General features: G+C 60.1%; 1 protein-coding gene across 4 annotated transcripts in view; it reads left to right on the top strand.

The window, feature by feature from the left end:
- The first annotated feature begins 1,155 nt into the window (after nt 1-1,155).
- Nucleotides 1,156-23,931, top strand: part of SOGA1 (suppressor of glucose, autophagy associated 1) — a 28,715-nt gene continuing 5,939 nt past the window's right edge. The window contains exons 1-14 of one of the 4 annotated variants that reach the window (XM_053992840.1): nt 1,156-1,556; nt 9,336-9,560; nt 11,122-11,280; nt 13,796-13,858; nt 16,478-17,695; nt 18,686-18,805; nt 18,969-19,094; nt 19,420-19,650; nt 19,801-19,908; nt 20,184-20,351; nt 21,353-21,604; nt 21,729-21,800; nt 22,171-22,241; nt 22,483-23,929. In XM_053992840.1, coding sequence (XP_053848815.1) covers nt 1,425-1,556; nt 9,336-9,560; nt 11,122-11,280; nt 13,796-13,858; nt 16,478-17,695; nt 18,686-18,805; nt 18,969-19,094; nt 19,420-19,650; nt 19,801-19,908; nt 20,184-20,351; nt 21,353-21,604; nt 21,729-21,800; nt 22,171-22,241; nt 22,483-23,929 — 4,392 coding nt within the window. In that variant the 5' untranslated portion in view covers nt 1,156-1,424. The remainder of the gene's footprint in view (nt 1,557-9,335; nt 9,561-11,121; nt 11,281-13,795; nt 13,859-16,477; nt 17,696-18,685; nt 18,806-18,968; nt 19,095-19,419; nt 19,651-19,800; nt 19,909-20,183; nt 20,352-21,352; nt 21,605-21,728; nt 21,801-22,170; nt 22,242-22,482; nt 23,930-23,931) is intronic. The other 3 variants (XM_053992843.1, XM_053992841.1, XM_053992842.1) reach the window with 3 other exon arrangements.

Genomic DNA, 23,931 nt, shown 5'->3' with positions numbered 1-23,931 from the left:
CCCATGGGGCACATGGGGGACTCCCAGCTCCGAGGATGCCCTGCAATGACAGTGGTGCCCCGGGGGAAAGTCACCATCAGGGGCAGCAAAAGTTTGAGGTGGTGGCAGGTTGGGTCTGGGACACATCCTGCGCCGTTCGAATTTCAGGAGGCAACCACCCAGTCAGGGCCACAGGCCCCTGACCACGAATGGCAGCCCTTTTCCCTGTGAAACAAAACTTGCCACCCCAAGTCCCTGATGTCAGTTTGCAGGGTGTGCCTGGGACTGTGTCCCTCGGGGACCTTCACCTCTGAGACTGCCCCGGAGGACCTGCGCTTATGGGGACACCCTGGGGACCTCCTTCCCCAGACCTGTCCTCAGGGACACTTACCCTCAGGCGTGTCCCAGGAGCTGAAATGCACTGGAGTAACCCTCCTCCGCAGGGGTACCCCCGAGAGCTGCTCTGCAGGGGATACACGCGGAGACCCTGTCCCCAGGGATGCTCCACGGACCCGCTGGGGAGAGCCTGCCATGTCACGGCTCCCCAAAGAACACGCGTTGCTGAAGACACCGGCGGGGGACCCCTCACCCCGGGGATGCCCTATCCACCGGGGATGCCCTCATCCACCCGGGATGCCGGCGCTCGGGTGGCAGGGTGGGATCGTGCGGCTCCGGGCGGGCGGAGGGGTCGCTGTTGCCGCCAGCGCGGCCGCCCCCCGCCTCCCCCCACCCTCCCTCCGCCGCCTTTTGTTCGCCGCCCGCGCTCGTCCCCGCCCGGCGGCGGCGGGCGGAGCCGGGGCCGGGGCCGGGCCGGGGCCGCAGCCGCAGCCGGGGCCGAGCCCAGCGCAGCGCAGCGGGAGATGGAGGCCGCGCCGGCAGAGCCGGGTCCCCCCGCGCCGCCGCCGCCGCCGCTCCCCGAGAGGAAGAAGAAGGCGCAGCGGGCGCCGTCGCCCGCCCGCCCCAAGGAGGTGCCCGGCTGGTCGCTGGCCAAGAGCCGGCGCGGCGGCGGCGGGGGGCACCCGGGCGCGGCCCCGCGGCTGGCGGCGAGCGGCGCGCACCCGCACCCGCACCCGCGGCGGCCGGGCGGGGGCAAGGACGGGCGGCCCGACAAGCGGGGCCCGGCGGGGGCCCGGGCCGGCGGCAAGGGGCCGGCGGGGCGCGGTGCGGCGCGGCCGAAGGGCCGGCGGCACGGAGCCGAGACGGCGGCCCCCGGGGCGAGAAGGACCGGGTCGGGACCCCGCTCGGTGCCCGGGCCCGGGCCGGGGTCCGGGCTGACCGACAGCAGCTCGGAGGTGTCGGACTGCAGCGCCTCGGAGGAGGCGAAGCTGCTGTCGCTGGAGCTGGGGCTGAGCGGCAGCGATGGCGAGTCCCCGGGCAGCGCCCCGCCGCCGCCGCCCTCGGCCGGAGAGGCGTCGCCGCTGCCCGAGGAGCCCTCGGCCGCCTCCATGGCCAGCAGCCGCCTGCAGCTCAGCACCTCGCTCGCCTTCTCCGACCTCACCGAGGAGCTGCTGGACGCCGGCACCGACGGGCTGCTCCGCGAGCTGGAGGACTTGCGCTCCGAGAACGACTATCTCAAGGTGGGCACGGCGTGGCGTGGCGTGGCATCCCTGTCACGGCTCGGTGTGGAGTGACATCCCTGTCACGGTTCAGTGTGGCATGGCATCCCTGGGCAGTAGTGGTACAGCATGGCATCCCAGGGCATGGGTCAGTCAGGGTCAGCATCCCTGGCTATAGCGTGGTTGAACGTCCCAGAGCTTTGCACGGCATCTGAGGGCATGGCTCAGCACGGTGCAGCATCCCTGGCCTTAGCATGGCATGGTGTGGAATCCCAGGGCAGGGGTCAGCACGGCTTAGCATCCCTGAGCACAATCGAGCATCCGTGGTCATCACAGCATGGCATCCCTGTGCACAGTGCAGCATGGCACAGCATCCCTGGCCATGGCACAGCATGGCATGGCATGCCAAAGCATGGCTCAGCATGACACAGCATCCCTGGGAATGGCATGACGTGGCATGGCACTGCATCCCAGGGTGTAGCTCCATGTGGCACAGCATCCTCGGGTCCAGCCTGGTGCAGTTCAGCATCCCAGGGCATGGCTGGGCACGGGGCACGGCTCAGCTCAGCCTGGCCTGGCTCAGATGAGCAGCACAGCACAGCATGGCTGGGTGCAGGGCTTGGCACGGCTCAGCCCAGCATGGCATCCCTTGAACATGGCACAGCCAGAGGTGGCCTGGCATGCTGTGGCTGGGCTTGACTTGGCACAGCATAGCATGACCAGATGTCGGGTCTGGCTAGTCTAAGCCTGGCATGGCCACGCTGAACTTAGGGCAGAGCTCAGCTTGGCACAGCGTGGCCCAGCTGGGCATGGTCCAGCGTGGTGTGCGTGCTGGGCGCTGCTCAGCTCAACGTTCCGTGGCATGGCTTGGCACAGGGCAGCCTTTGGCACAACATGGGCCGGGTTAGCCAGGCGTGACCCAGCCGGGCATGGCCTGCCCTGGCACGGCACATTGGGTGCAGCACGACCAAGCCTAGCGTGGACCCAGCTTGGCACGGCAAGGCTTGGCACAGCCTGGGCTGGCACAGCTCAGCTCAGCATGGTATGGATGTGCTCAGCCTGGTTGGGCATCCTGGGACACAGTATGGCATAACCTGACCCCGTGCAGCTGGGCATGGCCTGGCAGTTGGGCATGGCTCCCTGCTGCTCTCCCTGCCTGCTGCTACTGCCAGACCCTGGGGACATTTTCCAGCTCTCTTCTTCCCATTGGTTCCTGTGCTCCCCGGGGCCTTTTTCCGGCTCTGCCTGGTTCATAGGGGCATGGTTGAGCCAGGGCAGACATGCTGTGAGGGGAAAGGGACACTGAGCCATCCCACCTCTGGCACCAGCACCCACCAGGTGCCACATCTGGGGTGGCTTCAGGCATTTTCTGCCCTCTGCTCTCCTTCAGGGTGGAGCTGTGGCTGAGCTGCTTGGGCAATCAGCTGCTGGTGAGCTCAGGGCTGGGTACCAAGGCTCCCCAGCTGCTCTTTGGTGCTGCAGGTTGGAAGTCAGGCCAGCTCTCCTCTGCTGCTGCCCAAGTTTGTGAAAGTGTCAGGATTCCAGCCCCGAGGTGGGCATTGGGTGATGCCCTGGAAGATGCTCAATCAGGCCCTTTGTCCATTAGCAAAGCCCCAGCTCACGGCTGGTGTCCCAACTCCTGCCAAAATTAGCAGCAACAGCTTTAAGGGCTTTGATTTACTGGGAGCTGGAAAAATACAGATGAGGCCCCTGGGTTTCCAAGAACACGCGTGCGAGCGCTGCCATTCCTGCTTCCTCCATTTCCACGTGATCTCCTTCCTGGCAAGCTGCAGGCCAGCAGAGTGTGAGTGATTTACCTGCCCTGAGGGGTGGCAGCTGAAATCCCCTGGCCAGGGACAGTGGGAGAGGGGAGAGCTGCTGGAGGCATGCACCAGGAATGGCCATGGGGATGCTGGTGGCACCGTCCCTTCTTTGCCAGCACTTGTGTCTCCTCCCTGACATGTGCATCCTGCTTATATCCATGTTTCCGTGTTGTAGCTCGCTTCTCCTGACTCTGGAGCAGGAGGTTGCTGGGGTGGTACCCTGGCTCCAGCTGGGCAGAAGCCCAGAGCACACACCTCTTGTGCTCCAAAAAATGTTGGAAGATTTGCCTAGGTTTTCCAGCAAGGAGCAGAAAACTGGGCTGGGCTGCAGCAGAGTGCTGGCTTGTGCCATCTGTGCTAAAAATTCAGCCATTTCAGGACTTAAAACAAAAATAAAGCCCTAACCCGAGGGATTGGCACTGCCCATCTTGCCATGCAGCTCTCCTCCACTCTGGTATGGATGAATCAGACTATCCCAGGTGACTTATTTCCTAGGACTCACCCAAAAAGCTGCAAATGAATATTTTTTCCATGTATTCATCAGCATCAGCTAAAGCCTAGTGCGTATTTAGAGCGAGATGAGGATTTTTGGGGGTGGGAGGGCTTTGGTGACGTTCTGGCACGAGCCAGACGTGTGTGGTGCTACTACGCCCGTGTGATGCACGCTGGGTTTGGGAGCTTCCCAGCAGAGCTCCAGCAGTGCCAGCTCACGTCCCATCTTTCCTCAGCTGCCATAAGAAAACCGACTTGTTTAAGCACACCATACCCATTTCTCTTTGCAACCCACATTTGTGCAAGGCTCTGCTTTCCTCCTCCCACTCTGGGTGTACTGGGCGGGCTGGGATCTCCTCTTGCCCCTGCTCTCAGGGCTGTGCACCTGCTGCGACCCCCCTGAATGGGTTATTCCAAGCGTTTCCCCAAAAAGGGCTGTTTTCACAGGCAGCTTGGCAGCCTGGTGAGGGAGGAGGTGCCTTGGTGTCCTTGCCCCGTCTCGCTGTTGCTGAGCCATGCGATGGAGAGCAGCTCCCAGCCCTGCTCAGCAGGCTGGAAAATGTGAGATGTGATACGGCAGCAGCTGCAGAGGGACAGGCAGACAAAGAGTGGGCACGGGAGGGTTTGGAGCAAGGGGAGGGGATGCCTGCAAAGCCTTTCCTCTCCTCTCTGAGGAAGGGGTTTAGGCAAGAGCTGTGCAATGCTGGGCTGCCTGCCCTTCCCTGCTGCCTGTCCCCCTCCTGGTTCCTGCCCTGGGGCTCACATGCATTTCCCAGCTCTGTGGAGAAACATTTCGAGTGGCTGGGTGCCTTGTTTCCCCCGAGGTAGTCATGCCACCAGCAAGGCTCTGTGAGAACATCCCACAGGGGTATGGGGGGCTGTGTCTGGGCAGCCTGGTTGGCATTGAATCCCTGCTCTGCTGCTGCCCAGATCCTGCCTGGCCACAGGGGCAGGGACCATGCCTGGGAGTCCCAGAAACCACCTGCAGAGCTCTGTCAGGCAGCCACCCTGGAAGGGGTTTTGCAGCCTCTTGCCTTTTCAGATGCTGCACAACATGGGATGGGCTGCAGAGAGCTCCCAGCTGTTTGCCTGGTAATTTATGGAGGCAGGTGTAAAGCTGAGAAATGTTGATTTTTCCCTCACTCCCATTACCAAGGGGGAGCTGCCATGCCAGCCAGGGGCAGGGATCAACACACAGGCTGCTGCACTGAGCTCCAGCGTGACATGGATGGCCGGTGTTTGCTGTCAGAGCTGGGCCAGAGCTGCTGTTAATGCACCCAGAGAAACCCCTGTGTGTGACATGGGTGTGCCTCGCCCATCCTTCCACCCATTGCACCCTGGCACAGGCTTGTGGTGTGCTGCATTTTCTGCGTTCCCCTTGCTGGCAGGGGACATGCCTGAGCACCCTGGGCAGCTTCCTTTAAAAATCCCCTCTGGTTTTTCTTTTTTTCCCTACTAAAATCAGGCATAATTCCCTGTGCTGCCTGACGGGCGCTCAGAGTTAATTGAAAGCTGCTGCTTTTGTGCTGTAATCTCGGAGGAAGCCGTGCTTGTTGCTCTCCTGCACGGTAATCCCCGTCTTTGCTCGGGGATCGCGGCGAGCCGCAGGCACACCCCTGCCAGCGCAGCCCAGCTCCGCACAAAGGCGCCTCTGCCAAACACCCCGGCAGCTCCCACCCTTCCTCCTCCTCTGCTGAGGTTTGGGGGTGAAGCTGGAGGGTGTGCCCCCCAAAATGCTGCCCATCCCCCACGGGCAGGCTGCTGCTGCTTGGCTGTGCCCCAGCACCTGGGGCTGCCAGGGTTGCCACAGCCAACCAGCCACAGCCAGCCGTGGCTGCGCTGCATGAGCCTGTTTTGTGTCCCTTGCTGTTTTCTGCTTCTTGGAGATAGCAGGTCCTGCTGGGTTGCACACTGTGTGCCCCCTGCTCTGCTCAGAGCCTGCTGCATTCTTGCAGGCACCGAAGTCAGTGTGTAACTCCCCTTGGGTAGGAGATCCGAGGGTTTAATTCTGCTTCTGCAACCTGTAACGAGTCTGGTCTGCACTCTGAGGCGTGCTCTGCCATCTCCACTGGTCCCTCTCCTGCCCTGTCACTGCTCAGGGTCATCACCCTAAAGCTCAGCCCTTCCTGAAAGAGCTGATGTCCTTCAAGTGCATGTGTGGACACAGCTGTTGCCTCCTCCTGCTCTAAAAATGCATGGATTCTTTTTCCTGAACTGGAAACAGGCAGTTTGCATCCCACCTTTCCGCTTCTTAGTTTCCTTAATAATCTCCCCAGGGAGAGACAGTGTCTCCGAGGTTTGTGTGGAGGAGGTTGAAGGTAGGTTGTCTCTTGAGCTCCTCCACTGAGCATAACCTGGCTCCTGCAGCCACGAAATGGGGTGTTTGCTTCTGCAGACAATCCCTGGGGCATTCAAATGAGTCTCTCTGGACTGCGGATTCCCAGCGTTTCTTCTGAGACAGATTTCTAGTATAAAAACCCTGTGAAATCTTTGCTGCTACAGAGATGGGATGAGCAGAGTGCAGTGATGATCCTGAAGGACAAGCAGGGGAGCAGCCCAGGGGTGCTGGGAGGCTGTGACTCCACAAAGGGATGGGCACCCTGTTGTTTACAGGGCAAGTGGCCCAGCAGGGCAGTCCCCAGAGGCATTTGTGTTGGAGAGAAGTCATTTATCTCCTCCTCAGTGTTGCCCACCTGTCACCGTTTCACGCTTCATTTAACATCACTTTACAGTGCCCCATGCTCAATGCCACCCCTGAATGTGGGACGTTTCTGTGGGGTTCCTCCCCTCTCCTGGTTCTGCTCTCACCTCAATCCAAACATATTTTTTGCTGGGTTGGGCATCAACTCCAGAAAATGTGCAAAGCATGAGGCCCTGTGGCCATCATGGACCCCTGAAGCTGTGAGGGGACCCCAGTGCACCCCATGTGCTGCCTTGGCAGATCAGCTCTGTCCTCCAAGCTCTCTTCCAGTTTGCTGGCATTTTTCCACTCTCCAATCCTAATCCCTTTACTGTGGCTTAGCAGCACGGCTTGCCTCCGTGGGGCAAACTGGGGCAGGCTGTGCGCCTGCAGGCTGCATCCACTCAGAGGATTTATCAGGTTATGGGATGTGGGTGAATTCCTGCAGCTGGAGCAAAGACAGGCACTGCTTTCCCAGCCCCCAGTGCTGCAAATCCCCCCAGCCCCACTCCATGGCTGTACTTCCAGGCTTTGCCCAGGCTGGACACAGCCTCCCCCTAAAATAACGGTTGCTACAACCCAAAGCATAAACAAGCAGGAGCTCTTAGCAGGGCAAGCCCAGGCTTTCTTCCAGCAAATGCAAGATGTGGTTGGGTTTTTTCCAAGGTCCCTGCTCCCTGCCCTGCTCAGCTGCTGCCTGGGAAAGCCACATGGCAAGTGAGAGCTGGAACGGTCAGCACTGAAGGAGGATTGCAGTTGTATTCAAGCCACGATTCGTTGGTGGTGAAAGGAAGGCTGTTTTCCCCCACCCGCTGCAGTGCGCCTGCTCACCTGCAGAACATAATGCTTTTTTTTCCTATGAAAGCTTCCAAGGAATAGATGCCATAAACCAGCTCTCCAGGCTGGTTTGGTTTATTGGGGTTTTGCTGATGCCCCCAGGGCTGTGGCCCTGCCAGGGTGGGAGGTGGCAGTGCTGGTGGGGGGGTTCCCATCGAGTTTGTCACCCTATGGTGCATCCCAGCCCTTGCAGGAACGTGTGGCTCGTCCCTGGGGGGTTTCACACCTGACATGTCCAGGAGGTTTTCTCAAACATGTCTGCAGTGATGCCCATTCACAGGACAGTCTCTGGCTGTCCCTGGAACAGCCAGTGTCCCCAGGACCCCTGTGCTCATCCCAAAGCCTCGGGGCTGTTTCTGAGACAGAACAGAAGCAGATCTGTTCTCAAGACCCCCTGTGGAGAAGCAGAGCAGCAGAGGGTGACAGGGCCCTGGTGGCCATGGTGCCGCTGGCAGCCCAGGCCATCAGATAATCCGGGATTGTCTAATTGAGGTTCCTTCTTTGTTACAAAGTGTTTAAAGCCAACAGTGAGCGACTGTGACTTGTCCCTGCAGCTGCCGGCCCTTTCCCCAGGCTTGGCTTCTCTCGGGGAGTTCTTGCAGCTGGGGTTTTGTCAGGCTGGGTGAGTGTGGCAGCCACTGTGCCAGCGCCTGGCTGAGCCAGCACAGAGCTGCCATCTCGGGCTCTAGGGTCACTGTCACAGCAGTGAGGGGACAGCCCCCTGTCCCCTCTGCCCAGGGTGAATCAGGGCTGAGCATCCTCAATGCCTGTGCCAGATCCTTTTGTTCCCTGACCATGCCGCGGTGCAGAGCGGCAGTGTGAGCCACTCACTTCTCAAGAGGCAGTTGCATTTAGCAATGTCAGGAGGTCTTTAGTGGCAGGGGTTTTGGCAGGAAAGCAGATGCCTGATCCTTTCCCAGGAGGGATCCTTGGTCCCACTGGGTCTGGTCGAGGAGAACACCCTGTGTGGTGGGTGGAGCTTTTGCTTGGGGGATTTGGGTTGACACCATGTTCATGGTGACGTGGACAGAGCTTGGTCAGTCCCCAGGGACCAGAGGGGACAGTCCTTGAGCATCTCCAGTGACCACAGTCCTGTTCTGGATGAGGAGGTGGCACTGGGGACCCCACAGTAGTCGTGTGCCACAGCCGTGGAGGAGGCTCTGGGTCAGTGTTGGTGCCAGCAGGATGTCACCCTTGGCCCTGCTGTGACAGTGATGCAATTGCTCTGTGCCAGAGGCTCTGCTGTGCTGGAGGAGGTCACTGGCAGAGCTGATGAGACTGGACAGAGGTGGAACAGAGGACCCAGGCCAAGGACTGCTGCTTGGTGGCAAAACAAGGGGCAACCTTTGGTCCCCAGTACTGGTGGCATCTGGTTCATGTCCCCACATTGCCTCCCCTAACAGCTGTCCTCGCCTGCCATCTCCTCCTTCCCTCGCCTGCCTCCCTGACACATCTTTTCCAAAGATAACCTAATTTTTCTCCCCGTGGCTGCTGCCTGAGCTGCTCCTGCAGCTCCTCTCCCTCCCCCACCTTCCTCTTTCTTTTACCACAAATACTCTCAGGCGCTTTTGTTGGCTGTTCCCCCTCACATGACTGGCTCACTCCTGGGTGATGGCATCCAGCTGGCTCTGAGCCTTTTCCTGCAAGGATTGGGCTTGGCCCAAGGGGTTGAAGACCTGTGAAAATGGCTCATGGGATGGATGGATGGATGGATGGATGGATGGATAGATGGATGGATGGATGGATGGATGGATGATGGATGGATGGATGGATGGATGGATGGATGGATGGATGGATGGATGATGGATGGATGATGGATGGATGGATGGATGGATGATGGATGGATGGATGGATGGATGGATGGATGGATGGATGGATGATGGATGGGGAGCCATGGTGGTGGGGAGGTGTCGCAGGGGAAAAGAGGGCAGAGCAAGCTGCAGAGTCTAACCCAACATCTCCCTGCAGGATGAGATCGAGGAGCTGCGCGCCGAGATGCTGGAGATGCGGGATGTCTACATGGAGGAGGACGTGTACCAGCTGCAGGAGCTGCGGCAGCAGCTGGACCAGGCCAGCAAGACCTGCCGCATCCTGCAGTACCGGCTGCGCAAGGCCGAGCGCCGCAGCCTGCGCGTGGCACAGACCGGCCAGGTGGACGGCGAGCTCATCCACAGCCTCGAGCAGGACGTCAAGGTCAGCCTGGGAGGGCACCTCCCCACCCAGACAGCCACCAGAGCCCCCACAGGGGGTTTTGCTGAGTTGTGGGCATGGAAGTGGCAGGGGATGTCAGGGCGCAAGGAGCTCTGTGAGGATGTGAAGTTTGTGATAATGTGCAGTTTTGTTGGAGGCATTGTAATTCCCTGCTAGCAGTGTTGATGTGGGAGGTGGGGAGGAGTGCTTTCAGCTCACAGGTGGTCTGAGGGGGTCCTGGTGATGGAGAGGACCAGCACTGCCTGAGAATGTGCCATATGTGAGGCTCATCCTGCGCAGGCTGGAGCCCAGCCCAGCCCTGTGCCCTGGGGCTGAGCTCCCTTATCCTACTCCTGTGGGAATGTGATGGGGCCACCACGGCAGGATGGAACATCACAAGTGTGCAGGGAGGGAGTATGGGGACCAGGACCCTGCAGGCTTGGGAGCTGCTTCTCTCGGCCATCGGGAAAACCTTGCAGAGCCCCAGGCATGGTGGCACGCGGGGCTGGGGCAGGGACAAGAGGATTTCTGCAGGGTGACGTTGCTTCGCCCTCGAGGAGCCTGGTGAGTGTTTGCTGAGGGCTCTCACCAGCGAGACTGCTGCCAAGAGGGGTGCGGTGGCAGTCGGAGACAGCTCAGGATGGATGTGCAACAGCTTGAGGACTAACTTTGTTTTTTGAGCAGAAAAGAGCTGGTCCTGGAGCCAAGACATGCCACAAGCATGGGGCTGTGAACCTGCCTCGCTGCCCATCCCTGCTGGGGCCCCAATCCCCTCCCCAAACCACCCATCAGCTCCCCCCCAGCTTGAGTGGCTGCTGCCAGAAACACCCCCTCCAGCTTCTCCCTTTCTGGGAAAGAAAGCACAGCCCATCCTCGGGGGAACAGGAGCCCAACCCCACGGCCTGAGATCCTGCAGCAGGGCTTGCTGCTGCCTCCACAGTGCTGATATCCCAGGCTGTGCAGGAGACCAGTGGCATTTGGGACAATTTCTGCTGTCCTGCAAATGCAGGAGGGAATGTTTTGTGTTATTAAGCTCCCTTTATGCAGGGGACTGCTCCTGTGCAGGGATCTGGAGAGGGGGAGCTCTGGGATGGATGTAGGCATCCTCCACCCCGGGGCAGCTGCTGGTTTTTCTGTAATGTGATGCAGCAGCTCGCCTTTCTCCTGGCCAGCACAGCTGCTGCCTGCAGCGACAGGCTGCCTGCTCTGCTGCTGCCTACCAGCTCTTCCAGCCTTCTGGGGGTTTCTCCAGCTTTGTGGTATGAGAAAATGGTGATTAATATCTCCCAGCACCATGCTAGGGCTGGGGAAGGCAGGATTTGGCCAGGGGATGGGGATGCAGGGCAGCCTTGCAGCTGGTGAAGGAACAAGAGCAGTCACAGCACATGACTGAGGGGACAGACACAAGGGCCAGGGGGTCACCCTGGGTCCCACATGGTCTCTCCCAGAGGGTCTCAGTTACTGCCTGGTGATCTCCACATGAGGACTGTGGGTGCCCAGGAGCCTTAGTCTCAGCCCCCTGCACATTGTGCCCACTCTGATGAGAGCCCTGTTGTGTCCCCAGGTGGCCAAGGACGTCTCTGTGCGGCTCCACAATGAGCTGGAGGTAGTGGAGAAGAAGAGGATCAGGCTGGAGGAGGAGAACGAGGAGCTGCGCCAGCGGCTCATCGAGACCGAGCTGGCCAAGCAGGTGGTGCAGAACGAGATGGACAAGCTCCGAGAGGTGAGTGGGACACGGGAGGGGGACCAGGAGGTGTCCCCAATGCTGTGCTCATAGCAGGTGTCCTGGCCCTGGATCGTGGGATCCCCCAGCCCTGCCTGAGTCACTGAAACCCAAACCGTGCCGCAGATGCTTGTGAAACCCGAGCAGCACCTGCCCTCGCATGCTCCATCCCACCCTGCGGGCACAGGCTGGCTGTGCCCCATCCAGGGGGGGCTATGGGACTTCCCCGCTGCTCTGGGGGCACTTTCTATGTCCCTGGCCACTTGCTCAGCCCAGCCCCCTGGGCCATGCCCGATTCCATCTGGGCAAAGCTCCAAATGATGTGTGGGGTCCCTGTCCCTGGCAGAGTTCCTGGTGCTGGCTGTATCCTGACCACATCCAGGTTCAAACTGGGCTGAGATGTCCCAGCAGTGTCCCAGTGGTGCTGTGGAGCTGGGTGGGTGCACAATCCCCTCTGTGTTCTGGGCAGCCACAAATGTACCCATATGCACAGGTCCTGGGCATTCCATGTCATGCTCTGTTTGGGACCAGCTTCTGGCCAGGATCTGTGTCAGCCTCGGTGACAGGAAAGGCATCCTGGTGACAGCATGGACTTGAGATCCATTGCAGCCCTTGTAACCCACTTCCCTACTGCCCGGGATGCCTTTGGTCCCCGGGGAGCCTCGGGATGCATCTCTGGCTGAGCCGTCAGGCCAGTGTGGGGGAGGAGGCACAGCCAAGGGAAGGCTCTCACTTCCCCCACTGTGCTTCCTGCACACGGCAGCTCCGGATCTCTGGGGCCATCCCTGCTTAAAGCCCAGCCCAGCTCCTGGGAAGCTGCAGGATCCAGCTGTACCCATCCCCTCTCATCCATGCCCGTGCTGGTGACACTCAGCAGCATCCCCCACACGGGGTGCCTTGCACAGCCCTGCTAACAGCCGTGAAATGGGTTTCCCTGCAGCCCAGAGCACGGGCTGAATAACAAATGGCAGCAGCGGGAGCTGGGCTGGAGCTCTCCCGCACTCGGGAAACAGGCAGGGAAATGGTTCTGTGGTCAGGAGAGGCAGGCACTGCCTTGCCCTGGCTGAAGGGGTGGGGTGGGATACTGGCCCCTCCTGCAGCTGCCTGAGCCCTGGGGACACTGCTGGCTGTCCCCAAGCTCGGGATGGCACATCCCCAGGCTAGCAAGGGCGCTGGGGTTATTCACTGATTGCAGAGTGCTAATTAGGCAAACATTAGACAAAGTGAGCTAAAAGCCCTCCTCGTTCCTGCTGCTGCAGGGCACAGAGCCTGGCAGAGCTTGTTAGCAGCTAGAGCCAGGGACTGTGCAGGGCTGCACTCACCCCTCGGGGCTGATTATTCCTCCCTTCCAAGAGGATTCTCCCATAATTGGATAATTGTCTGGGGATCATTCCCAAAGGCACAGGCATTTTCCCCTCTTCTGTCTCCTAAAGGGGTCAGAAAAAGTGGGATCAATCTGGGTACCCCATGCCAAGCCTGCCACACCAAGCTTGGCTGTGACAGGACCCTCAGGCATGGCCACCCCAAGGCTGCTCCCAGGGTGGGGCAGTGACAGCCACGTCTGCCCCAGGGTGCTGTGCCCGGGGCTCTTTGGGGCTGCTGCTGCCCTTTGCCAGCTGCAGTCCCCAGCACGGTGGGGATGAGGGATGTGATGTGGCACAACCAGCCCCTGGGAGAGGCTCTGCAGCTCCAGCAACTCCAGGGATGGTTGTGGCCTTAATAGGAAAGCCTGGAGCCCTGCACCTTGGCACAGGCAGCAGCTTACATTTCACAGCTCTGGAAGCAGCTGCTTTCTCTGGCTGCTGGGCCTCAGCACCAGCTTGGAAAGAGGTCCAGGGCAGCTGCAGGGATCAGCCAGCACTCATGGGAGGCTATGTGGATGTTCTTGAGGGTCTTGCCCCAGCTCCCTTCCCCAGATAACTGGCTTTGCTCTCTCCACCTGCATTTTAACTGTGCTTTTGGTCTGCCTTATTGCTCTGTCTGCCTTCCCCACCTCCCAGCTGTCCCCACCACGAGCCTGGACATTGTCCCTTGTGTCCCCTTGTGACCTTGACAGCAGAGTCAGCGTCGTGCTGAGGGACCAGGACATGTCCCTAGCTTGGAGAAAAGGCGATGGGGAATGTCATCATGTGCTGCTCCCACACTGGAATGTCGTGAGAGCTGTCTCTTGGCCTGGGGGTTGGATTCCCTGCTCCATGCAGCCCTGACAGGGACAGTGACTCAGCCTCTCCACTCTTCATGGCTCATTTCCTGCTCACTCCTGCTTTTTCACTGCTCGTTTGCCTGCAGGGGGAATTTCTGGCCAAACCTCATGATGTGATGCTTGCTAGTCCAGCTCCCTCAAAGCAAAGGGCCTCCCTCAGCCCACCGTGGCTCAGGGCTCGGGTGTTTTCCTGGGGTCCATGAGCATCTGGGAATGTCAGCACCAATGTCCATCCACACTGAATCTGTCTGTCTGTCACTGCTGGGGTGCAGGGCCATCACTGTGGATCATAACTCTCTCTTCTTCCTGCAGAACTCCCTGAAGAAGCGGGGGTCTCGCTCCTTGGGCAAGACTGAGAAGAAGCCTTCAGTGCAGGTATCAGCACCTGAGCACCCAGGGCACGCCACAGTGACCCACCAACACCCCAGGTCACGGTGCCAGCTGGAGACTGAGCCCAGACCAGGAGTAAATCCGGGCATGGCAGCGCCATCCCCTCCTTGCAGGGCTTTGCAGAGCTTTCCTGCCACTCAGAACCCCTGCATAAGGGAGGGATTGATGTGCTGGGCCATCCTCTTTGTCCTCAACCGCTCCCTTGTCTCATTTATCAATGGAGCAGCAGTGGCTTTAACCCTTTCCCTGTGTAAGGAGCTGAAGGAGTTTGGCTTTTACATTGCAAAGCTGCTTCTGCTCTTGTGGCTCTGGCAGCCTGTGTCCCTCCTGCCAGTGCCAGCAGCTGTGCTTGAGGGTGCTCTGGGAGCTTCACGGGGTCTGGGGGAGCGGAGGGTCCCTGTGAGGATGGCTGGAGGCCACATTGCTCCTGCCCTCCCAGGCTGCTGGGGCAGCACAGGGAAGGGGATTTGCCAGTGGCAGCAGGATTTCAGCTGTCACTTGCTGTTGAGCTGAGCTGCTGTGACTCGCTAATGCTGTTACCAGGCTCAGAGAGGCAGAGCTGCTGTTGCAGGGATAGAAAGGCAAGAGGAAAAATCCTCTTTCAAAGGCAAAAGACCTGAAGGGTTTATTTTGGGGAACAGATCTGCTCCCCCAGAGCTGGGACACAGAGGCAGACCGTGTAAAGACACTCCTGACATGCTGCTGAGTGTCTCCTGGCAGGAACCCTGAGCAGCCCAAGGGGTTTGGGTGACCTGTGTCCTTGGCACAGGCCCTTCTGTGCAGTCACAGGACAGAGACCCCCAGGCCCTCAAAGTCTTTATTTATCACCTCCCTTTAACTCCATTCTTGAGAGCCCTTTCTGGCCAGCTGATGGTCCCAGCATCCTTCCCCTCATCTCCCCAGAGAGCACTTACAGCCAGCTCTGCCCTGAGTTGATGGAGAGGGCTCCTCCATCACCCCTTTCCTGAGGCTGAAGCCCCTCTGGGGCAGGAAACAATCCCAAGCCCCTCTGCTTCCCCATGGAACTAAGACCCTTCAGCTTGGGGCCAGGTGGCCCCAGGTCTGTGGTGGGACCAATGCTCCAGGAACTCTGGGCTTCCCCGGCTGCAGAGGCCCCTGGATGTGGCCCCCATCAGCTCCCTGTCCCTGCTCAGCTGTGGCTGGTGGCCCTGTGGTCACAGATGCTGTGACTCATCTGTGGCTTCCTGGGCCCCTTTCCTGCCTGGCTGCGCTGGGTGAGCATCAGCAGTCCCCAAAAATGGAGCTGGAGGGGACAGACTCAACGCTGAGGTCTCCCCAGACCCCAGGAGCACTCCAAGTGGTCTTGGGGACATGTGTGTGTCTCTTTGCTGATGCCAAGGCATAGAGGGACACACTGGGTTGCTGCTTTTTTTTTTTCTCCCTTGGAAAAACAGGAACTGAGGTCATGTCTGCCCTGCCTGCACCAGCCCTCCCCTAATCTCCTCACCTAATTAGGGGGGCACAGCTTTAATGCGCCTTAGTGAGGTCGTGTCCCGGTGCACAAGCATGCAGGGTAGTTCCTGTGGTCACTGCAGGACATTTAGGGAATAAAATGGCACCCCAAACTCATGGGAACCCCCTTTCCATCACCCCTGGCCTTGTTATGAGCAGTCCAGGAAGTCTGCAGAGTAAATACGGCTGTGGGGTTTGGGGTGAGCATGGGTGGAGCTGGGGGTCCCAAAGAGCACCCAAAGAAGGGGACAGCTCGTTTTTTCCAGCAAGGAAAGGGGAAAGGGGGTGAGTTCAGCCAGGCAGAGGGCTACCAGGGCCAGCAGCCACCCAGCCAAAGGGCTTGGCCACCTGCAGCACTGCCCAGCTCCAGTGGGTGCAGTGAGGTGAGGGTCACAGCCCAGCAGGTCCCCTCCTGGCACTGACCACGCCGGAGCCCGGAGCACTCCAGTGACCCCAGGGCACAGGAAGCTGCGAGCTGGACGTCAGGAAATCCTGGCCCTCCATCCAAAAAGCTCCCAGAGCAGAGAAACGCTCTGTCTGGGCAAACAGCCAAGATCCTAACTGCTAAATAAAAAAAGAACACATGGAGAAATGGTCCTGAGAAGCAGAGGGGCTTGGGAAGGGACTAGGGAGCTGATGCTGAGGCTTTGCCTGGGTTTTCAGTGCCCTGGCAAGGTGGTGGCAGCGAGGCTGGGGGTTGGGACTTCGAGAGGTTTTCAGCTGCTTCTCTGCCCTGTGATGAGAGTGGGGGGCTGAGCGAGAGGAGCAGGGCCCTGACGAGGGCATTTCGGTGCCAGTTTTGGGGAGGAAACCTTAATAACCCTGTGGAATCTAGAGAGCTTTCTCTTCCCCTCTGCCCTGTTGTGGATCAGGCTGGACTTGTTCCACACATCCCTGGTGGTGTGTGTCCTTCTTGGGGCAAGACCCCAAGGTCCCCTCATCCATCCCATCTCCAGGCTCACCCTGAAAGAGATCCAGGATGGATCTCAAAGCTTTTCCTCCTCCAGGAGCAGAGCCAGCAGCTTCCCTGGGATGACTGGCGTGGGAGGGTGGCATGTCCCCAGGGCTCTCTGGGGATCACCGTGGCCCCTGGGAGCATCTTTCTAATACCCACCCCCTCTGGGTCCCCAGGAGGACAGCGCAGACCTGAAGTGCCAGCTGCATTTTGCCAAGGAGGAGTCAGCCCTGATGTGCAAGAAGCTGACCAAGCTGGCCAAGGAAAATGACGGCATGAAGGAGGAGCTGCTGAAGTACAGGTCCCTGTACGGGGACCTCGACAGCTCCCTCTCCGTGGAGGAGCTGGCTGACTCTCCCCATTCCCGGGAGGCCGAGCTGAAGGTCCACCTCAAGCTGGTGGAGGAGGAAGCCAACATCCTGAGCCGGAGGATAGTGGAGCTGGAGGTGGAAAACCGCGGGCTGCGGGCGGAGATGGACGACATGAAGGGCCAGGGGGACAGGGAGCTGCCGGGGCAGGACACGCGGTTCCTGGTGGGCGTCTCGAGCTGCGGGGACGCGGGGGACACGGTGGCGGAGCTGCGGCGGCACCTGCAGTTCGTGGAGGAGGAGGCCGAGCTGCTGAGGCGCTCGCTGCTGGAGCTGGAGGACCAGAACAAGCTGCTCCTGAACGAGCTGACCAAGTACAAGTCGGACCACGAGCTGGACGTGACGCTGTCGGAGGACAGCTGCTCGGTGGTCAGCGAGCCCTCGCAGGAGGAGCTGGCCACGGCCAAGGTGCAGATCAGCGAGCTCAGTGGCAAGGTGAAGAAGCTGCAGTACGAGAACAGGGTGCTGCTCTCCAACCTGCAGCGCTGCGACCTGGCCTCCTGCCAGACCACCCGGCCCATGCTGGAGACCGACGCCGAGGCCGGCGACTCGGCACAGTGCGTCCCCACCGCCGGCTGGAGGGACAGCGTGGGCGGCAGCGAGGCCGACGGGCAGGACAGGGGGCTGGGCAGTGGGAAGGTGCCTGATGGCCCTGCCAAACTGCTCAAGCCCAAGGACTTGGAGACCTTGCTGGGCATCCGGGACCAGGCGACGCTGGTCAGTAAAGCGATCGATGTCTTGATTTCGGATGCCAATGGGTTCACCTCGGGGCTGAAGGCTTGCTTGGACAACGAGTGTGCGGGGGTGCTGCTGGGCGAGGCAGTGGGCAGCGGTGGTGACAGCCCCAGCGATGCCAAGCTGATGAACGTGCTGCTGATGCGGCTGGGCGTGCTCCAGCAGGACCTGGGCTGCTTTGTGAGGAAGGTGGACCACCTCACCGGTGGCTTCAAGGAGCACACGGACTCGTTCCCCTTCTCCAGCCCCAGCAGCCACGATGTCACCAAAGAGCATGCCTCTGACTTCCAGGTACGGCTTCTTCCCACATCCCTCACAGCAGCTGCTGCTTTATTTGCCACCACGTTTCCTCCTGCTTTTACGGAGCAAACCCTGATACCCAGTGTAACCTCCCTCCTGCCTCTCCAGAGCAAAATCCAAACTAACACCTCACTGCACGCCAGTGGCACCGGGGACAAGGTAGGACTCTGCTCCAACAGAGTGTGCCCAGGGCAGGAGGCAGTGGACATCCTGGCACTGGCTGGTTGTGCCAAGGCTGCCCTGCCCATGGCCGGGGATTCTCAGGTGCAATCCCACCTCAGCAGGGGCTGATGTTTTGGCTGCTCTCCCTGGCTTAGCCACCATTTTGTTTCAGAAGCTCTTGCTTGTCGGAGATGAGCTGGGTGGGAGGAGAGCAGCCTGCAGCCTCCAAAAGCAGCCCAAATTGCAGGGACCCCACTTGCAGGAATCCTCCATCCCCAGAGGCACCCAGGCAGAGTAATTTGGAGAGCAAAGTCTTCAGGGCAAATCTGCATCCAAGGGAGAACACCTTTGGAGCAGTGCAGAGCAGCTCATGCCCTGCAGTCCCGCTGTTCTCAGGAGTCCCAGCTCGTGCTGGGGGCCAGGGGTGTCAGTGGTGGTTGGGGCTGCAGGCACAAGTCCCTTTCTGGAGCACACTCGCTTGTTCAGAGTCCTATTGTTCTGCATGTGGTCCCCCCAGCCCGAGGTCCCAGTCTCCCCCAGTCACTGCATGGCACCGTAACTGGTGTTTGCACATTTTTTCCCTCTTTCTCTCTTTTTTCCCCTTTCCCCGAACAATCCAGGCCACGTGTCTCCTCATCCTGTGTTTCCTTTTGGTTTCCGCATTGTCTCCCGCCATGGTGATGAAGCTCCTTCTCCTCCTCATCCTTTTTGTTGTCTTGTAGTTCTTTACTGTTTCGGAGACCCATTGTTTTGTTTTCTGTTTTTTTTTTTTCTTCCCGCTCTTTTGGTTTGTTCTCATTAACTTGCCCACGCATGCAGCAGCCTGATTTTAGGGACGCCGACCCTTTCCGCATCCCCCACACCAAGGACTTGGACCCTGCCCATCCCCGGAGCTACAAAACCTGCCGGCCTGAGGAGAACGACTCCTACGCCACCGAGGTACGACACAGGCAGGAGCCATGTCCCCTTGGCCAGCGGGGTTGGGGACAGGGCTGTGGGACAGGGTGTTGAGAGCTGGGGACAAGGGAAGCTGCAGAGCCTGGTCAGGGAGGGACACAGGGAAGTGCAGGCCAGCTTTCCCATCCCCTTCTGGCTGTTACAGATGAAGGAGCTGCAGCTGGTGCTGTCAGAGGCCAACGAGAGCCTGCGGGGGCTGCAGGAGCAGCTCTCACAGGAGAGGCAGCTGAGGAAGGACGAGGTGGACAACTTCTCACAGAAGATCTGCCAGGTGAGTAGGTAACAGCCTCTGCCCCTCAGAGACAACTGTCCTCAACCTATGGAGGTGCCACCTCCAGGCCCAGCCCTATGACCCACATGAGGACCTGGGTGTCACCTGGGAGCACACACAGCATGTCCCATTTTCAAGGCTGAGCACACTCCTCCTTGCACATGGAGCCATGCAGGGCTGCCCCCATGGCCCTGCTGTCCCCAGCATGATCCCAGGGTGGTGCAGCTCCCCTGGATGGGGATATGGGGCTGGCACCAGGCTCAGCCCAGACCCTGGGGAGGAGGCATCACCAATGCCTGTCCTGAAGCCACTCATCTCTCCACAGCTGAAGGAGGACCACCAGAAAGCCCTGCTGCGGCGGGAGTTTGAGCTGCAAAGCCTGAACCTGCAGAGGCGGCTGGAGCAGAAGTTCTGGAGCCAGGAAAAGAACCTGCTGGTGCAAGAGTCACAGCAGTTCAGGCAGAGCTTCCTCCTGCTCTTCATGAAGCTCAAGTGGTTCCTCAAGCGCTGGCGCCAGGGCAAGGTGGTGCACAGTGAGGGCGAGGACTTTTTGGAGGTACAGTGGGCTGCCATGGAGGGGAGACCGCACTGTTAGGTGTGTCCCTCATGCCTGTTTGCCCTGCCCAGGGCTGTTTGGGTGTCCCCCCTCCCTGGCCAGGGGCTGTGGGTCCTCATATCATCACCCCAGCCATGGTGTCACCCACAGGTGAACAGCATGAAGGAGCTGTACCTGCTGCTGGAAGAGGAAGAGCTAGCCCCACAGCAACAGGCAGACAACAAGATGTGTGCCGGGGACACCTGGACCCCCAACACGGTGAGCAGGGTCCCCACAGCCCAGGGGGTGGATCAGGGTAGGATCAGCCCCTGCTGTGGCTGTGTGGCATGGGGTGGTGGCTCCTCTCGGGGTGCGTGCCTGGGTGGGGATGCTCCTCCCCAGCACATCACCCCTGAGGATGGTCTCCTGCCCTGGTGGCTTCCCCTGTCCCTCACCTTTGCAGCAGCCTGCAGGGCTGGGATGCAGAGCTCCCACTGAGTCCCACCCTGTTGGGTCCCCTCCTGCTGCCTGTGCTCACCCCTGTTCTCCTGCAGCCCAACGAGTGCATCAAGACTCTGGCAGACATGAAGGTGACCCTGAAGGAGCTGTGCACGGAGCTGCGGGAGGAGCGGCGCGGTGCCAGCGAGCTCCAGCAGCAGTTCACCAAGGCCAAGGCTGCCTGGGAGATGGAGCGCGCCGAGCTCAAGTGCCACATTGCCCAGGTGGGAGCCCCGGGCACCTCGCGGGCTGGCAGAGCTCCCCCATGCCTGCTGGGGGGCTGGGGGCCTGCCTGTGCCCTGTGCCAAGCACTGGGCTGGGAGCAGGGTGGCACTGTGGGAATCTTAATTAGCAGCCACTCAGGCAGGAGAGTTTCCATGGCAACGGGGCTGGCATGGAAATCTGACTGTGGAGCAGCAAAGGATGCTCTTTATTCCTCTGTCTGGGGAGGGTGGGATGGGACAGGGGCTCAGCATCCCTCCTGAGCACAGGCAGCTGAGAGCAGCATCAGAGCCCACCTCTCCCCCACCCCGAGTCGCAGCGCAGGATCCCTGCAGATGCTGCCAAAGGGATGCACGGCTGCAGGGAGGCAGGAGGTGGAGGGAGGGCAGCCCGGGCACTGGGGGAAGCTCCTGCATGTAGGATGAGTCCCACCAGTCCCTCAGCCCTGCCCTCCCAGTGCTGAGAAATTCCCACTTACGCTGTGCTGGCAGCAGCCCATGACTGTACATCAGCTCTGCTCCTCAGCCCAGGTGCCAGCACTTTCCAGGCAGGATTTCTCCTGGCAGAGCATGAGTCTCCAAATCCCATATCTCCTCCTCAAAAGTGAGCAGAGCAGCCATGGTGGCAGCACCCCAGTGGTGCTGCATCCTTGGGGGCTGCTCAGGCAGTGCTGCAGGTGATGGTGCCCCTCTTGAGGAGCCATGTCCTGCAGGCAGGAGCACAGCCAAGCAGGCAGGACATTCAGCCTGTGTCCTGCTGGGTGACCATCTGCTGGGCCAGCTGGCATGATGTGGCTGCAAGCCTGGGCTGGCCATGGCTTGGCTGTGCCATGGGCAAGCCGTGTTGTGTGTGTCACGTCCTTGGGGACATTCTTATTGCCCAGCCTGGCAGCATGGGACTGGCTCTGGCAAGCGGGATGCCCGCAGCCCTGCCCATTTGCTGGAGATGTCCAGCACCACACTGGAGCCTTGGGTCCCTCACAGCCACCACCGTGTCCCCACAGCTGGAGTCAAAGGCAGGCAAAGGGATCGCAGAGCGTGCGCTGCCAGACTGGAAGGTGGCACTGAAGAGGGAGCGTGAGGAGCACCAGCACCTCCTGGCCGAGTCCTACAGCGCCGTCATGGACCTCACCAAGCAGCTGCAGATCAGCGAGAAGAACTGGAACCAGGAGAAGGTGGAGCTGCTGGCTCGCTTCAAGGAGGAGCAGCAGCAGGCAGAGCAGCAAGCAAAGGACCTGCAGAACAAACTCAACCAGGTATGGTGTCCCCCATCCTGCACATGTCCTCCAGCCTCTGCTGCTTGCCCTGAGAATGTTTCATGCTTTTGCTTGCCCAGAGAGGCTCATGTTGCACCTGTTGAGTGACCAATACATTCTCCAGTTGCAGAAAGGATCCAATCCGTGGGCATTGAAGCACTCTGAAATGGAGAAGCATGGCAGCAACTGGAAGGAGGTGGGTAAGAGAGGGTGGAGTGCTCTCAGGATGTTCTTAGGGATCAGGTCTCTGCTAAGATGGGAAGATGTGTGAACCCAAATTAACACCCCCTTAAACAGCAAATGAGGCTGCAAGGGAGAGCAGCAGGAGAATGAGAGTGTGAAGGGCATGGCTGAACCCCAAGAGCTTCTGTGGGGTTATAAAAAAGCTGATTTTGGATAGATGTGATTGCAGCAAACCCCACGCAGTCCTGGGGCTGCTGTGCCTCAGTGTGTGGGAAAGCTGGTGGTGCTGTAGGGGAATGGGATTCAGCCCCTGAGCTCCAGCCCATCTCTGTGCTCTGGTCCTGTGCTTGCTGACCCCGGAGCTTTCTCCTGTGCCCTCCTAGGCCCTCAATGAGAAAATCACAGACAAGGAGACAATCTCTGAAGCAGAAGCCAAGGGAACCAACCTCAAAAGGTGAGTATGCTGGTGCCTCCATAGTCCCTGAAACATAGAGGGCCCCCTGGGCTTGACATCCCTGAGACTCACAGGGGAGATGCAATCCTGTTCCAGGGTAGTCCTGGAAGCAAAGGGCACCCTGTGAGGAGCAGGACTGGGTGCCCAGGAAGGTCCCATTGGGGTGGAAGCAGAGTGCCTCAGCTGTCCCCCAATCCCCTTCCCTGCCCCCTTTTGATCCTTATCCTCTCTCCTCCCACAGGACCAAGTCTGTTTCCTCCATGTCAGAGTTTGAAAGCTTGCTCGACTGTTCTCCCTACCTCTCTGGAAAGACCGTGCCAGGGCTGGGTGACCATGCCCGGTGCAAAAAGGCATCCTCAACCACCCAGATGCTGCCCAACGGGATCCGGGACAGCGCCAGCCTTCCTCCCTCAAACTGTACATATGTGAATATCGAACAACCTGCCCCTGACAGCCTGGCCAAGGAGAAGCTGGGCATCTCCTCCTGGGACTACTCACGGGCGAGCAGCCTCTCCGGGCACGACCCAGCTCAGAAACAAATCCAGAGGAGCTACACGGCGCCCGACAAGACAGGGATCCGCATCTACTACAGCCCGCCGGTGGTGCGGCGGCTGGAGGCGCCTCTGGTGCACAACAAGGAGGGCAAGATCATGATCGAGCCCGGATTCTTGTTCACCATGGCCAAGCCGAAGGAGCCGGAGGAGTCGGCCAGTGCCGAGGGCACCTACAGCCAGTGGCTGTGCAACTTCTCCAAGCAGCAGCAGGAGCTGCTGGACAGTGGCGCGGGGGAGAGCGCGGTGCCGCCGGTGCCGCGCTTCCCCCCCTCGCTGCACGACCTGGAGATCTCCGGCAACATGAGCGACGACATGAAGGAGATCACCAACTGCGTGCGCCAGGCCATCCGCTCCAGCTCGCTCGAGAGGAAGGTGAAAAGCACCTCCAGCCAGACAGTGGGGCTGGCCCACGTGGGCACGCAGACCATCCAGACGGTGAGCGTGGGCCTCCAGACTGACCTGCCCCGCGGCGCCGGCATGCATGGCAAGAGCTGGTCCCCGCGCAGCTCCTCCCTCGTGTCCGTGCGCAGCAAGCAGATCTCCTCCTCCCTGGATAAGGTCCACTCCAGGATCGAGCGGCCATGCTGCTCCCCAAAATACGGCTCTCCAAAGCTCCAGAGGAGGTCTTCCTCCAAGCTGGATGCCTCCAAGGACAGGAGCCTGTGGAACTTGCACCAGAGCAAGCAGAACGGCTCTGCCTGGGCCCGCTCCACCACCACCCGCGACAGCCCCGTCCTCAGCAACATCAACGATGGCCTGTCCAGCCTGTTCAGCGTCGTGGAGCACGCGGGCAGCACCGAGTCCATCTGGAAGCCGGGCTGCCCTGACAGCAGCCGGGCCAAGCCCGAAGCACCCAAGTATGGCCTCGTGCAGGAGTTCTTCAGGAACGTCTGCGGGCGGGCGCAGAGCCCCACTGCCCCCCAGGACAAGAAGGAGGCCACTGGGGAGGAGAGCAAGAGAGCCGAGCACCCCAGCCCCGCCACCCACCACCCAGCTGAAAACATCTCCCGTGTCTTGAACAAGAAGGTCCTCAAGCAGGGCAGCTGCGAGGACCCCAAGCCCTCGTCCCCTGGCCAGGGCAGTAAGGACGCAGCCCTGCGGGACCCCGACCTCATCTCGGCTATAGCCAGCGAGGT

The sequence above is a fragment of the Vidua macroura genome, chromosome 17, assembly GCF_024509145.1.
Source record: "Vidua macroura isolate BioBank_ID:100142 chromosome 17, ASM2450914v1, whole genome shotgun sequence".
Classification (NCBI taxonomy): domain Eukaryota; kingdom Metazoa; phylum Chordata; class Aves; order Passeriformes; family Viduidae; genus Vidua; species Vidua macroura.
The sequence above is the reverse complement of the archived record's forward strand: the minus strand, read 5'-3'. Positions and strand labels throughout refer to the sequence as shown.